This window comes from Bos javanicus, chromosome 1 (genome assembly GCF_032452875.1).
Source record: "Bos javanicus breed banteng chromosome 1, ARS-OSU_banteng_1.0, whole genome shotgun sequence".
NCBI classification, from domain to species: Eukaryota; Metazoa; Chordata; class Mammalia; order Artiodactyla; family Bovidae; genus Bos; species Bos javanicus.
Genome location: NC_083868.1, coordinates 3,211,605 through 3,227,588, shown reverse-complemented (window position 1 = coordinate 3,227,588; position 15,984 = coordinate 3,211,605). Strand labels below are relative to the sequence as shown.

The 15,984-nt window shown below is 41.7% G+C and overlaps 1 protein-coding gene across 15 annotated transcripts in view; it reads right to left on the bottom strand.

The window, feature by feature from the left end:
- SYNJ1 (synaptojanin 1) overlaps positions 1-15,984 on the bottom strand; it is a 91,078-nt gene that overhangs the window by 11,868 nt on the left and 63,226 nt on the right. For 7 of the 15 annotated variants that reach the window (XM_061415757.1, XM_061415930.1, XM_061415843.1 and 4 more), the window contains 8 exons: positions 13,258-13,336; positions 10,982-11,144; positions 7,026-7,235; positions 5,734-5,877; positions 5,122-5,160; positions 3,239-3,286; positions 1,961-1,999; positions 1,758-1,828 (listed from right to left, as the gene is read on the bottom strand). In XM_061415757.1, coding sequence (XP_061271741.1) covers positions 1,758-1,828; positions 1,961-1,999; positions 3,239-3,286; positions 5,122-5,160; positions 5,734-5,877; positions 7,026-7,235; positions 10,982-11,144; positions 13,258-13,336 — 793 coding nt within the window. The remainder of the gene's footprint in view (positions 1-1,757; positions 1,829-1,960; positions 2,000-3,238; positions 3,287-5,121; positions 5,161-5,733; positions 5,878-7,025; positions 7,236-10,981; positions 11,145-13,257; positions 13,337-15,984) is intronic. The other 8 variants (XM_061416276.1, XM_061416359.1, XM_061416520.1 and 5 more) reach the window with 4 other exon arrangements.

The window sequence follows — 15,984 nt, the reverse complement described above, 5'->3', positions numbered from 1 at the left end:
TTGCCTGCAAAATCCCATGGATGGAGGAGCCTGGTAGGCTGCAGTCCATGGGGTCGCTAAGAGTCTGAAACGACTGAGCGACTTCACTTTCACTTTTCACTTTCATGCACTGGAGAAGGAAATGGCAACCCACTCCAGTGTTCTTGCCTGGAGAATCCCAGGGACGGGGGAGCCGTCGGGTTGCACAGAGTCGGACACGACTGAAGCGACTTAGCAGCAGCAGCAGCATAGTATTCTCTCAGTTAGTCCCACCCTCTCCTGCCCCCGCTGCGTCCACAAGTCTGCTGTCTGTGTCTGCATCTCCACTGCTGCCCTGCAAACAGGTTCAGCAGTACCATCTTTCTAGATTCCATGCATAAGCAAAAGTTATAAATGTAATCACACAAAATCCTGACTTTCCTTCCCTATTCTTACAATATTCAGTAAGCAAAGTACTTTGTGGGAAGTGTGTAGTCAGTGAATAACAACTTCTTTTTTAAAAAAACAGGGGAGTGGATAATGGCTATTTTAGGTAAATTCCACAGACACTTTACTTTGGAGCATAATATTATATATAGAAAAAGTCCTTCAGGTTGGCTACAAGACAAAAAACAAAATATCTCTGTTTTAGAAATCTCATGAGAATTTCTTGGACTCTTGAAGTAGTTTCATTAGCAGAAGTCTCTTCATCTCCAGGTATAGTCACAGTTCCCAGGATTCAGCCAGTGGCCTCCCAATAAGCCCAGGCTCCACCTGACTGACACTGGTTTCTCTTTTTTTTTTTCTTTGAATTACTTGTTCTGTCTTAGAGAAAATGTTCATGTGGGTGAATAATAGAATAATTCTGTGTATAACAAAACACACATAAACACGCAGAAAACCAGACTTACAACGCAGGGTGAAACCCTGCAATGCCATCTGCTCTCCTGTGGTTAAACCTTTAGAACTAGTTTTAGTTGACAGACTATCATCATTGGGGTTCCTGAAATCTAATTTTAAAATCCTTCTGGACTTCCCTGGTGGTCCAGCAGTTAAGACTTGTGCTTCCACTGCAGGGAGTGCGGGTTCAATCCCTGTTTGGGGAACTAAGATCCCGCATGCCTCAAGGTGTGGCAAAGACAAATAAAAAGGAAATAAAAGTAAAATAAAACCTTTCTGATAGAAGAATGACTTTACTTCATTACTCAGATAATGTCATAAAAAATTGCCCTAGTACATCACTTCCCCATATATTTCAAGATTCTAAGATATTTATTTAGTGACTGTAATCACTTAACTATACCACTTTTATTCAAATAATGAAGGATGCTTTTACTTCTGAAGAGGATGTTAGAATACCATTTGAGTTGAAGGTGGGGCTGCCTGGTGGCTCAGTGGTAAAGAATCTGCCTCTCAATCCAGGAGAAGCGGGTTTGATCCCTAGGTTGGGGAGATCCCCTGGAGAAGGAAATGGCAACCCACTCCAGTAATCTTACCAGGGAAATTTCATAGACATAGGAGCCTGATGGGGTACAGTCCATGGGGTTGCAAAGAGTCGGACACAACTCAGCAAGTACACACACACACACACACACCTCAGAGAGTAAAACACACACACACACACACACACATACACACGAAGGTACCTTGAAGAGCATCAAGTCTAATTCCCCCAGTTTAGAATTGAGGAAATTGGAGTCTTAATGGGCCCGTGATTTCTTCAGGGTAACACATTTGATTAGTAGCAAGTTGGGACCCAGGACCTAGACCTCCTGGCTCGCAAGCGAGGCGCTGCCTACCGGTCTGGCTGCACTGTGTCCAGCAAGTCCCGGGCCTGGCAGTCCGGCTTGAGGTGGAAGCTGGCTGCGTCCTGGAACAAAGACATCACACCATGTAGCTCAGGTCTTTGTTTTTAAAGAAAGAAACAAGAAACATGCACTTATACCACACTGTCTATTCATGGTCCAGCTTTAAGGTTAAGTAGCTGAATTCGAATGTTTACCTAGATTATCTCTCCGTGTCGTTCCTGGGCTTTTGGGTGCTTTGAAGCAGGAAGGAAAAAAAAATTATCTATAAGTAAATAAGCCATATTATATAATATTAGCTAGCTGTTCTGTTTCATTACCAGCAGAAATGGGGGCACGAGGTGGAAAAAGAAAAACAAAACAAACTATTCTGCTTTAGAAATGCTGGAGGGTATTATCAGCCCTTTAGAAAATACCTCCAAAAGAGAAAAATTTAGACTATTGAGAGTAACATTTATGGGACAAGTTGGCAGTTGGTCTGCTACCTCATTTGGAAGGTAACTTTCCCAACAGAGCTCTTTCCTATGAACCCTGAAAACACATGGTCAGTTTGGGGGAACAGTCACAAGACGTGGCCCCACTACTTCCCAGAGCTTGGTGGGCTCACGGCTCCAGGACCAACAGACCCGCACTTTCCGAGTCACACAAGACACCAAACAGCACTGTTCAGGGCTTCATGCTGTGGACGTCAGTACGGACAGGGGCTCTTACAAGACCTTTCGGATTTCTACAGAAAGACCCTATCATTAAGGTAGAAGGTGGGCACTACTTATTACAATATCTGCCTTATGCAAGACAGTGTTAAAATACTGCTCAAACTCATTCGAAACGTAGGAGAAGACTGAAATGCAATAAACTACTTTTGGGGCCAAAAGGAGTAGGAGACCCTATTAAGGTCAGCATCTCAGATTTCTTCTTTTTGAAAGGAAATTCATGTGTAATTGTTATATGAAACCCATCAGACCTTTAATAACTGTAATCTTAATGAATGGCTTCCAGTTTTAATAGCCTTTTAAGCAAATTTACTCAGCATATTTATGTTATCTGAAGTTGATTAAAAAATACTATATCCTTGGACTGAATTAACAAGGTTTAATTATTAATTTTTAAAACTTCAGAGTTAGTACAGTACATTTCTAAACATTTGACTTATTCTGAAAAAATTTTTGAAGGCATTCCTCTTAAAATAATACTGCACATTAATTTCACATCTTAAGTGTATATGAAATATATATATACAGAACAGCTCAAAACAACATTAAGAATTGCAGAGAAAGTAAATGGACAACCACCAGAAACTACACAACACAGAATGAAAAGAGAAAAAATACGAAGTTACAAGATATACAGAAGGAGGGGGAGGGGGAGTTTACAGTTGGACCGAGAAAAGATTTTGTATGTCTTTAAACACTGGAGGGGCTGACATTTAGGAATAAAACGAGAGATCCATTTCTAGGATGCAAACGTCTTGTTACCTTCCATCTCTCGCCTAGCTACCCCCGGACTGGGAGGGGCTCCAACACCTTTTTAGAGAGAGAACAGAAGCTGTGTATTGTTCAGGGCCCATAGAACAGAGGGAAAGGCAGGCACACAAAACAGTTTCTGAGTTAAATGTCCTTTTGCAAAAAAAGTTCTTTCACTGCTTCAAATTTCTTCAAAGATATCTGTATAAACCAAAGTGCCTCTAGATGCCTGGCCCAAACCTGATCCTTGCCCTTTCTTCAGTTAGAATCGAAAGGAGAAAATAGTTTTCTTTTTATATCTGACATCATGGGAGGATTCCCTGGAGGAAGAAATGGCAACCCCCTCCAGCGTTCTTGCCTGGAGAATCCCATGGACAGAGGAGACTGGTGGGCTACGGACCATGGGGTTCCAAAGAGTCGGGATACAACTGAGTGACTTAACACTTTCACTTCTTCACTAGCGGTAGGGAATTTGAAAATAATGAAAGTCTTTGCTTTTTAATCATCTCATTCTTTATATTCAGAATTAAACCACTAATAAAAGCTCCAATATTTGCCAGTCATAAAGGAAAAAAAAAGTCTGGAAGTTCCAATTTCATTTTAAATCTCTATGAGTCCTGTGTTAGTCCCTTAGAAGGTAATTTTCAATGCATTATTAAAAAAAAAAAAGAACTCTAAAAGTACTAATAATTACTTTCAGATTATTGCCTTCAAGCAGTTACTGGTTTATAGGGTTAAAAAATATGCTGCTAAGACTGCCTACAAAAGAATTACGAAGAGAAGCAATTTTTAAAAAACATCAGATTTCTAAGTAAGTCACTGAGTAGCTAATATGTATAGCTTTTCACAAATTTCTTTAAATTTTTCTACAGATTGGTTTCCTAATTAAAGGGGAAGGTAAATAAAATCTTCCATGAAGCTATAAATCAAAGCACAAGTCTGAAATGGGAAAAAAATTAATGTCGTCTTTAAGTTAGTGGAAAAGTTATCCTCCAGTAGTATCTTACAGAAGCTTGGTGCTGAAAGAACTTTGCTACCCTAATTACCCAAAGTCGTTCAAGTCTGCACACGGTGCAGCCACTCTGTGACAGCGTGAGTCGGCCGGCGACGTGCTCAGGCAGCTGGAGCAGGGAGAGACCAGCTGCCTGTGCACGTGAGCCCTAAGGACACTAGAACTGGGTGAGGAACAGCTCTTCTGTGGGACTGAGACATTCTGCCTTAGCCTTTCTTGAGAACTAGATTAAATAAACTTGTCAAATGTACGCCTCTAGTTGAGCTTTGTAAGAGTCTTCCTGTAAAACAAGTAAACTACAAAAAGTGACCCATGTGTTAAGAAGAATTTCTTTATCGAAATATATAACAGAGACTTGTTCTTCTATTTTAAAAATGAGGCATGAATGTTATGACAAATTATGATAAAGCCATGCAAAATGAAAGCTATATTTCAGATAATTATGATAACTTTAAATTGCATTCCTAGGACATTTTGCTAATTCACAGGCTACTGGCAAGACGTACTAGAGTTCTAATATAATCCAATATAATCAAATCCTTGGGAAACCACCTATTTTCATTGTGTTTGACTCATTTAATCTTTATAACCGAATTGACTATATTTATTAATAAACAGTATATCAGGCCTTAAGTAATTCAACTCTGTGTATCAGGGAAATGGAAGGTCTTCTTAATTCTAATAATATTCACTAATAAAATCAAGCTCTAATCTTTTACCAGAAATATAATGAAAGTTTGGAGTTATTTTTAAGTTGGCATATAAATGTCATTCATTTTGGCTTTCATCAAAGCAACCTAAAATGTCACTAAGTTACAGGGCTCAAACTCCAAAAAAATTAATGAACCAAGATCCATATATTATAACAAATATAAATGGTTACCTCCAAACTCTTTTCTAGCAGGTGCAGGACTCCTAGCCCCTTATAGTTCATAAGAGAATATGCAGCAGAAAGGAAATGACATTAAATAAAGAATTGAAATGTCAAAGATTTACTATAGTTTCCAAGATGTCAAATATCATGTAGAGACTACATATTCATATCTTGGTGCTATAAAAAAGTTATTATGTAACGCAAATACCTCTAGCAGAAACAAGACTATACTTATTTTAAAAGAACATTTAAACAAATATATAAAACTGTAAACAGAAAGATGTATGTTCTTCAGTTCTAATCATGCATTAAAAATTTTCATTTTTAGATAATCATGCATTTTACAGAAATCAGTACAACCACATCAAATTAGCAAAAACAAAGCAAATGTTTCCTGCACGCTTGTAAGAGGCCAGCTCTGAAAACATGTTATAGGAATCTATATTGGAATCTATATGTTCTGTCACGCCTATGCCGTTTGTTAGAGAAAAGCTAACTAAGGAAGTAGCACCAGTGACAGAAAACTGATAAAATCTAAAAGCGAGTGTTTCAAAAACATGCAAAACATTTTTCAGCAGAGTGGTGAAATCCAGCAGAGATGGAAATACAAGGATTTGTCACCTGAAGGCGGAGGTGGTCGTTGTGGAGGAGCTGGACGTGCAGGAGGAGCAACCGGGCGGGGAGGGGGAGGCCGCTTGGGTTCCAGGGTCTGGGAAGAATCTTTCTGCTGCAGCTGTGTTGCCGGCAGAGTGTCAACAGGAGAACCTACCAGAAAAAAGTACCTTAGGTAAGAGGATCAGGTTCCAAGGGACGAGCACACAGGTACTTTCTATAGGCGTATGATAAATTATTTAGCAAAATAATTTGTACTACAGAGGAATGACATACATTTTTAGTATCAATAACACAAGCAGCTGTGCTATTACCTTACCCTTCGGTACTACGGGAGCAATCAGGTTACTCTCTGGACTTCTTACCCAGGCCCCGGGTACTGAAAGGGGATTTACTGAGCGGCCCTAACAAGATGGCATGAAGTACCGTGTGACTTAGGTCATTTGCAATTCAATCTGCTGGCCAGGAGAGAGAAGAAAAAGCAAAGAGAGCCTCTTCTCTCTATGCCTTGACTTATCCTGAATTTACTGAAGGAAGCCCATCCTCTGAGGGCTTCCCTCATGGCTCAGTGCTAAAGAATCCGCCTGCCAATGCAGGAGATGCGAGTTTGATCCCTGAATCAGGAAGATCTCCTGGAGAAGAAAATGGCAACCCACTCCCATATTCTTGCCTGGGAAATCCAATGGACAGAGGAGCCTGGCAGGCTATAATCCATGGGGTCGCAAAAGAGTCAGATACGACTCAGTGACTATTTAAAGACGGTCCTCTAAGAGTAGCATGGGGGAGCTTGAGAAATTGCTGAAATAAAAGGTATTTTTCAAGGGTACTGCTTAGTGTGGAACAGTGACTGAACTGTGTGATGTAACAACTTCCAGAGAAAAACCTGACTTTGGAGGAGTCATGACTATCAAGTTGAATTCAAAATACTTGTTTTGTCTCTTTCTGCTTCCTATTATAATGCAGGTAATGTACAGATAGTTAAGCCCAAACAGTTATGGGTTCTGACCATAATGCTTAAAAATCGTCAATGATAAGCCATGGACAAACCTGCCACATGGAAAAAGGATGAAGTAAAGTTCTCATCTAGTGATAGCAACGACCCTCCTCTTCACTTAGGGCGGAACCATCTACAAAGTTTCCTCTTTTGTACGCACAGAAAACATGCTACACTTTAGCCTATGGATGTGAAAGTTAAGCAAAAATAGTTCTCCAAAGGAGATCCGAAGGCATCGGAGGTTTAACCATCTAAATCAAACATATCAGCCTGGGAAGTCATACAGAACTTGAAATAAAACACATACTTTGTGAAGCAGGGGGCCCGGGCGTTCTGGACGGAGCTCGACTTGGTCTTACTGGGAGGGAAGGCACAGGCCCCTCCGATATGGTAGGTGACTGGCAGGGACTGGTCCGGGGTGAAGAACCGGGGGACGTGCCAAGGCCAGAACTGGAAGACGGTTGGAGATGCTGAGGAAGGATCTCCTCTACCTCAGCACTATAGTCATCCACATCACCTGAGAAAACGCAAGGTCGGCCACATTACCAGATGTTAACTTTCTCAGAGATTGCTGCCCCCCAAGTCCAGGCTTAAGGGGTTAAATATATAAAATGAACACCTTAACATGATGATACTGCAAACATATTAAGTTAAGCATGTGGGCATGTATAAAGAGTTTATATGTATACAAGTAGAATTAGTGCAAATGCTCTCGTACCGTAGAAAAAGTAATTAAAGATAGTCCCCTGGGCTTCCCGGGTGGTCCAGTGGTGAAGAATCTGTCTGCCAATGCAGATGGACATGGGTTCAATCCCTGGTCTGGGAAGATCCCACATGCCACAAATACTGAAGCCTGTGCACCACAGAGAGAGTAGCCCCTGTTCACCACAGCTAGAGAAAGCCTGTCTGCAGCAACCAAGACCCAGCACAGCCCACAGCCATTAATTAATTAAATTACTTAAAAAAAGACAGTCATAGGGGATACAGTAATATGTATGGCTGATTAATGCCGATATTGGCAGAAACCAGCACAATACTATCAAGCAATTATCTTTCAATTAAAAATAAACACGTTTAATAATAATAATTTAAAAAAAAAAGTCTCTTGTCTCAGAGCAACAGGAGGCCCAGTGGCGGCTAACATCTGGGGCTGGGCTGACTCCACAGCTGTCAATGCGCCCTGAGCAGCGCTCTCAGTGCTGGCTGAGTCGGATGCTCACTGCCCTCCCTCCAAACCTGCCTGCTAGGTCTATGGACCTGCCCCTCACGGCACACACAGTCACACACCCTTCCCCCTGGAAGTCTCCTCACTACTTGGTGCCCTGGGCGCCCCTACCTGACACGTAATCCTCTGTGCTTTAATTAAACAGGCAGGAGTTGGTTCTCCCCGAGGTCTCCTCACCTCCGTTTTCCACAGGGTTGGGAAGTGGCGTCAGGGAGCCCCATGCCACCTGATTCCAATTCCAAAACTTTAATCTTCCAACCCTGAACAAAAAGGCCTCTATTTCTGGAAGCTGTGCCTTCCAGAATTTATGTAACGCCCTCAACCCATGTTTGCCGCCATAACCTCCCACCTTCACCCTTTTGGTCACTTGAACCCATTCATCGAGGACCAAGGAGAGAGCAAGACAGTAAGCTGGGCCCCGCCATCTTTCTGGGTGACACTGAAGCCACTGTGGATAACACACCAACAACCTGACACTTTTCCCTGCTGATGCGCTCCTCTACTCCACACTCATGCCCCTTGGAACCGCAGTGCCTCTGAAACAATAAACTCAAACACTTCCCTCTGACCGCCTTCCAGGCTCAGTCTTGCCCTTGGCTACTCTTTCCCCTCTTCTGACTTCACCAGGACCCAAACCTTCGATCCCTCTTCTTTGGGCCCCTACTGGATTTTGCACCTGTCCCTGCAGCTGTCTTCACATCCTCTGGCTCCTTGCCGCAGCTGGTCCCCTCCTGCACTATTCTTCCGTTGCCCCTGCGTCAATTCTGCAGTCTAATGTCTCCATAACCGCAGACGGGCGGCTGGGTGCTGCAGACAGATAACCGTGTGGTCTTGAAGACTGCACATGTTAACTTGTGGTTTCAGCCTCATCTGGGCTCCCATGGCCTCCTGGCCAACCCACAGTTTCCTGGCTGGCTCCCCATCTGACTGCTTCTCAGGAGCTTTGTCTTGAACCTTCTCAACCTTCCTGAAACCGTGTGCTGCCCGCCTCCTTAAACTTCGCAGAGAAAAGGAAGTTCTAAGGTGGGAACCCCTTTCTTCAACAACCTGCCCCCCAGCTGTAGCCTAACCATATCTATGGGTGGAAAGGGTGGGGTTCTGCCCAGTGCAGGTTGCCCTGCCCCTCCCCAGCAGCATCAGCCCTTTCCATCAGGATTAAGCTCCTCAAGTGTCTCCACTTCAAAACAACACTTCAGGGAGCAACTGCCTTCATCTCTCTTTCTCCCGCCTCAGGCACACTTCTGTCGAGAGTTGTCTACAGACACTTTCTGCGCTTCCTCATCTTCCATCTACACCCCGATTTACCACCATCTGGCTTCTTCACTCCACTGAAATCACTCTCCTGAATGTCACCAACAGCTTCCTCCCCTGGTTCCAAGCCCAAAGGGCAAGCTGTGGCGCTCACTTCTTCTCGCCCTGCGACAGAGGACACTATAGATCATTTTTCCTTATCATCTTTTCTTCACTTGGTCTTTAAGCACTATATTCTCCTGGCTCTCTGACATTTCTAGTCGTTTCTTCTGCTTTTCCTTTTATGGGCGGCCTTCTGCCTGTCCTTCAAAGTCTGCATTTCAGTTCCATCCCAGGAAGTCCTCTCCCATCTCTATCAGGTTTCTGGCCAAGCAATCCAAATGCAGGGCCTTACCTATCATCAAAGCTCCGGGCTCTCTGCTGAGTGCCAGGCCCACATGCCCACAGCTTACTTCTGGACCCAATGCACCCCACAGATGCCACAACTTCAACACATTCAAAACCAAACTGAGGATTCCCTGCTGGTCCAGTGGCTAAGACTCCGTGCTCCCAATGCAGCGGGCCCAGGTTCGATTCCTGGTCAGGGAACCAGATCCCACATGTCACAACTAAGGGTCTGCATGCTAAAGATCCTGCATGCTGCAACTAAGACCCAGTGCAGCCAAATAAACAAACACTTCAAACAAAACAGAAAAGAAATTCACCTTCCATCCACACCCACTCCTCTTCTTGTTCTTTCTTCCCTTCCTCTTGCACAAGCACATCTGCATCATCTACTTAGATCCTTTTGTCCCCTTAGGTCTCTGCACATTCCTTCTTCCTGGTTATGTCTCTCTATCCTCTTTAATCTGATTCTCACTCAGTCTTCAGATTTTCAGTTTCAATTTCTCTGGGTACATTCTCCTAACTGTCCAACTCTAAGTTAGGCCCAAGAACTACAGCAGCACCGTTCACAAGTGTGTTGATGTCACCGTCTGCCTACTTGTAGGTAACACCCACTGAGCTGTGACTTCAGGGACGGCAAGGATGCCATCTGTTGAATTTCCAGCACTCAGCATGTAACTGGCACATAAAAGGTAAGTGCATAAACGTGTGGACCAAGCAAACAAATTAACAGAGAAATATGAAAACAAGCTGATCTTCTAAGGTGTTCAACTCTTAAATGTGTTACCTAGAGGTACAGGATATCACAATATGATATATTACCCTTTTATAAACTAAGGTATGCATTTTAGTGGAAAATATGTTAAAATAATATAGCAGATACAGCATTAAAAAGCAAATACATTTCTTAATCACATTTAAGGAAATTATTATATTAAGATAACCTGGCCCACTCTTAAACTTGAGATGATTACATCTACATGAGTGGGTTCAGTTTCAAATGTGTTCCCAGCCACTTTAAGAATTTTTAAAATGACTTTGAAATATATCCTCTTTGGTTGTAAATATTTTGAACTCATTTCTGCACAGAACTCCTACTCTTCTACTTTAACTACAATCAGTGGAACCAAACCACACACCAAAAATACCACTTCGTGCTTTTATCACACAAGGACATAAACTAACTATTGTAAAGGTCTTGACCTTTGTATAGCAGAAGGGCACACACATCTGAAGTCTGTGTAACAAGCAAAAAACACACAATACAATGTAAACCAAATCTGATTAATACTTCTCTGAGTGTTACAAGAAGAAACAGAAGGACAGATTTGGAGACTGAGACTTTGCTGATGGGAAGGAAACCTGTCTAGAAGGATAGAAGTCAATGTGCTCCATGAGCAGACCTTCCATATCGAAGTCGGCCGTGACCTCCGCGTCTTCACCTAGGAGGGTGGAGCTGGTTGATGATGGCAAGGGGACGTTGATTTTCTCTAAGCTCATTTCTTCTTCCAAAGTTTTGATCCAGTCTGGACTTTTTAAAGTAATTGTTATTGTCCTACCCAGTAACTGGTTGAGTAAAAGAGATACAAAATTAAAAATTCATTTGCATGAAAATTAAGTATCTTGGAATAAAGTGTCTGTTTAAGTTATAACAATAGTATAGGCTTAACTCAGATTCATTCAACACAATCATTTCACATATATTGTATTGTCACCTAGTTTCAAATGTCCCCAGTCCTCCCTTTAAAAACCTGTTAGGGAGTTTCCTGGTGGCCTAGTGGTTAGGACTCCAGGCTTTCACTGTCATTGCTGTTGTTCAGTTGCTAAGTCATATGCATCTCTTTGCGACCCTATAGACTGCAGCATGCCAGGCTCCTCTGTCCTTCACTGTCTCTCGGAGTTTGCTCAAACTCATGACCCTTGAGCTGGTGATGCCATCACTGCCATGGTCCAGGTTTAATCCTCGACCTCAGAACTGAGATTTGGCCACACAGTGTGGCCAAAACAAAACAGCCTACTGCTGCTAATCTCAGGTCTTCTTTTCTAGGATGCAAACAAATTTAAGTTTTCTTTGCTGCAGTAAATATCTTTCCCGGGCCAGATCTAAATTCACTGACAACTCTGCTACATAAATTTATACTTCCTTTAATTTTGATCCACAGATTAATTGTTTAATTAATTAATTAATCCACATGAGACAATCAAAGAAAGGACAGTATAAAATTCTTAAAATACTTTCCTGTTCATTTAGCCTTTTCAGCATTTCAAATGTCACAAGCATACTTAAGAGAATCTAAGATCATTTTAAATCAACAAAAATTAACCATTGTGAAAACACAAAGACTGGTATCTGTGAAACTGGCACACTGCTGTTCCTAAAAAGTTGAGGAGCTTTTAGACAAAAGTACAGTCTAAAATAATCAATGTATTATAATCAAGTTACATTGTCCTGTCATATTAAAAATACTTTCCTTAAATGCTACTGACATCAGAATTCTTTCATGGCACAGTCTGAAAGGCTGACAGCTGCCGGCCTGAACAGTACAGTCGTGTTTAATAGGAATTTAGCGTCCATGCTGAGGTTTGAAGTCAGAACTAGGATTCTGGACCATTTATTTTTTTAAGTCAATAGGCTTCATGGACCATTTATTTTTTTAAGTCAACAACCTTTGTTATGCATTCACCAAAGAATACTAACAAGTCTTCTTAAGCCTCAATCACTACAATGGCCACTTAAGATGTACTTCATCAAGAATATTCACTTGGCAGAGATCAGAACTGAATGAAAAGGAAGAAATTTAGATGCTGGAAAAAAAAATGCTCAAGCAGGTTATCCTTTAGGTTTGCTCTGCTTACACTGTACTTTTTCCAGATTCTCCCCTGAAATGGAAGAGTTCCTATCGATCTACTTGTATCTAGAAGATCTGGGCTGAAACAACTGTAATAACAAAGACAGAGGAGAGGTTTGGACACGTCTGACTTTCAAAATGTTCTCCAGAAACATTATTTTTTCAGAATTTTGAAAATCTTTTAAGGGACCTAAGGGTGGGCACTTTCTAAAAGTGTAACACAGACTTGAGGGTGAGGGACAGAGCTGAAAAAGAAGGGAGGAAAAAAACTAAACAAGGAAAATGACCAGGGGAAAGACAAAAGAAATATTCAAAAAAGGAGTAAGAGCTGACAAGGGATGCCAAATTGAGAGCTGCTCTTAAATATTAATGACATCATGGGAGGAGGAAAAGCTTAAGATATTAAAGGCAGAATTAAATTTAAAAATCAGTAATTTCTATACGGTGAAAACAACAAAGTCACAAGACGAACTGGGAAGAACATGTACAGCACATTATGAAAAGGAATTAACATCAGGGAAGCTTCAAAAGATGAATACCCCGGGGGGAACACAGGCTGAGGTCATAAACAGCTTGCCAGAGAAGTATGAAATGACCAGTTAATTGAAAAACTCTCCATTGAAATCTTAACACAGACGTGACATACTACTTCTAGTTTTTCAGATTGTCAAAGTTAAAAAATAATTAGGATGTTGGATGTTAGGTAATCCGAGGCATCATGCAACTAGATATTCGAAACACGTTTAGATAATTTGCTGCATGTATCTTAAAAATATAGTCCTCAGACACTAAATCACTGAATGGTTTAGATTCAACAAATGCTACTTTACCTCTTTCCCATTCAGGTTCAGAACATTCAAGGCAGAGCTTCCCTCTAAAAACGTAACCCACATTTTATCTTCCACAAATCTTTAAGGAAGAGAAAAACAAACAATAAAAAAACGTAATGAATACCTCAGATATAACCAGCCCAAAGACTCGTCCAATGATTACTGATCAGCAAGGACTTACAGAGGCTAGGAAGCAAAAATACAAGCCTGAGAGCGGCAGGGCCAGCGGTGACCTGGAGAGGGCTCTCTTTCCCTAAAAGCATTCAAATTCCTTTAGATACTGGGTTGGCCAAAAACTTCAGGTTCCCCCCCTTGGAAGGTATGGAGAAACCCAAACGATGTTTTTTGTCAACCCAATACAGTGTTACTAAAACTGTCTGTCAGAAGGAATGGGCCTGCGGAACTCCAAATTTGTGTTGTACTTTTTTCCTATTTTTACTCAATAGGATAGAAGCATTCTAGACTTTCCCCCCAATTAATATAAGTAGCCTGCCCCATCTACATTTCCAGGAAATCTCTTATTTACATATAATTTACATATGATGACTTCAGTCATTCCCTAACAGTTGGCTTATTCTAGAGCTGAAGGTGATGATCAGTTTAGCCTACAGGTGACAGGGGACAGTATTCCTGTCCTTCTTTACTTTCAGTGTCTCCCCTGTCTGTTCTACCTTGGTGGTCTTAAGGAGGAACAATCAGAATATTCTAGGTTAGGAGGTACCATATGGTTTTATAACGTCAGCATAACATTACCCTTGTTTTGTTACCAGTACTTGTTCTGTTACCAATACTTTTTCCAATAATAACAAGCATTTTGGGGAAAGCTTTTGGTTGCAATTTAATACTGTCAGGGGAGTGGGTAATTTTCCTCGGTTCTGTCTCGACACAACAAAAATTTGAGGTGATGGACGTTAAAGCCCTTGGCACATCACAGATCTCAGACAGTGTTACAGCTCCCACAGTTTTATTTAGAAAATAAAGGAAGATACAACCTCGAGGCATGAGGGCATGCCGACCCAAAAGACGGGATGAGAAAAGAGAGTGAGCAAGCACGGGAGACAGAGAGAGACAATGAGCGTGCACGCGTGGGAGAGACCCCCAGCCCTTTGGCTCCTCTTTTTATATGTTTTTTTCTCCCTCTGGGCCTGCCCTACATAAACGGGGCTAGCCAGGAGTGCTGTTTGTTCTACCTGAGGTCCTCACTCCGGTCCTCAGACCTTCTTCTGTCCTATTTTCAAGAGCTTTTCCCTTGTCTTTTAATCACCATCATTCTGGACTCCTTTTTCCTATTCTTAACTACCTAATAACACCAAGCTCTTTAGAGACTAGAAAAAAGGCAGGAAGGTCCTATCCCTGCGTCAGTCGTTCCTTCCTTATGTACACTATGGGTTCTCTCTCACCCAGAGAGAGCGCTCGCTTTCTCTTTTCTCGTCCTGTCTTTTGCGTTGGCATGCCCTCATGCCTCAAGGATGTATCTTCCTTTATTTTCTAAATAAAACCAAGGGAGCTGTAACACTATCCGAGAGCTGTGATGCGCCAAGGGCTTTAATATCCGTCGCCTCAAATTTTTGTTGTGTCGAAATAGAACCAAGGAAAATTACCCACTCCCCTGACAGTGTTAAATTGCAACCAAAAGCTTTCCCCAAAATGCTTGTTATCATTGGAAAAAGTATTGTAAACTCTGAGCAAGAGTTCACACTTGCTCGCAAGAACACTTAACTGCCCTGTGCTGCCCACTCACACAGTCCACATGATGCTCCCAGTGGCTCGGTGTTTCTGTACTTGGCAACGCTTACTGTCATCGGGAAATTTCACCATGTACTTGCTGGAGTCTTAAATCTCTAGAGATCTTTTGTTTCATTTTAAACCTGTAGGGTAGATCTTTGTCAAACAATTTGAGGTAAGTCTAAATATAATTTCTTCTCTATTTGCCCATTTACTCTCAGAAAGGAGAGGAGGCTTCTCAGGCAAGCTTCTCACCCTGCAAGAAACCAAGCCATCTTCATTCTGTGGGCTGTTCTGGTAAACACCTAAGGAAGCCATTACACACACGCTTATCTTTCTTAGATTCCGAATAGGAACTGAATCTTCAATTCCTCCCCTGTCTGCCAGAGCACCCAGTATAGAGACTTGCCCACTAAACAGCTATGAAACATCCCTCAATAAACACATGAAACAGCACAGAAAGGAATTTAATAGTACCTCTTCCCTATGAAATTCAAACACATGTTATTCAGTTTGTCAAAACTGCTGTACACTGGGAAGAGAACATTTATTTCAACAACGCAAGAGGCATCTGGTTCTGCAAAAGGCAGATGGTTAAGTCAGTGCCGGAAACCAAGGCAGGGAAGGATGACTCCTAACTGTGTGCCGGGCAGCGCCGCTCCTCCATCAGACGGAAATCAAATCACTTAAAATTACTGAGAACATCTAATGTCTTAAACGGAGGGCAGAAAAGTCATTCTGCTTTACTTCTATCACTCCTCAAAAAACTAAAATACTAATATCACACGTTCACTTTTCCACAGGGCTTCCATGTTATAGTGTACAGAAATCTGGAGAGAACATATCTAAATGTGCACGTATTTTTGTCATCAGATGTTCACGTGAAGTTTCACTACTCAACTTTAAATTTTCTAAGCAGAGAGTCCAGTTTCAAAACCCATGGGTTTTTTGAATAATATTTCTATAGCATGATTTTCTTTTAGTTTGAAGATACAAATATTC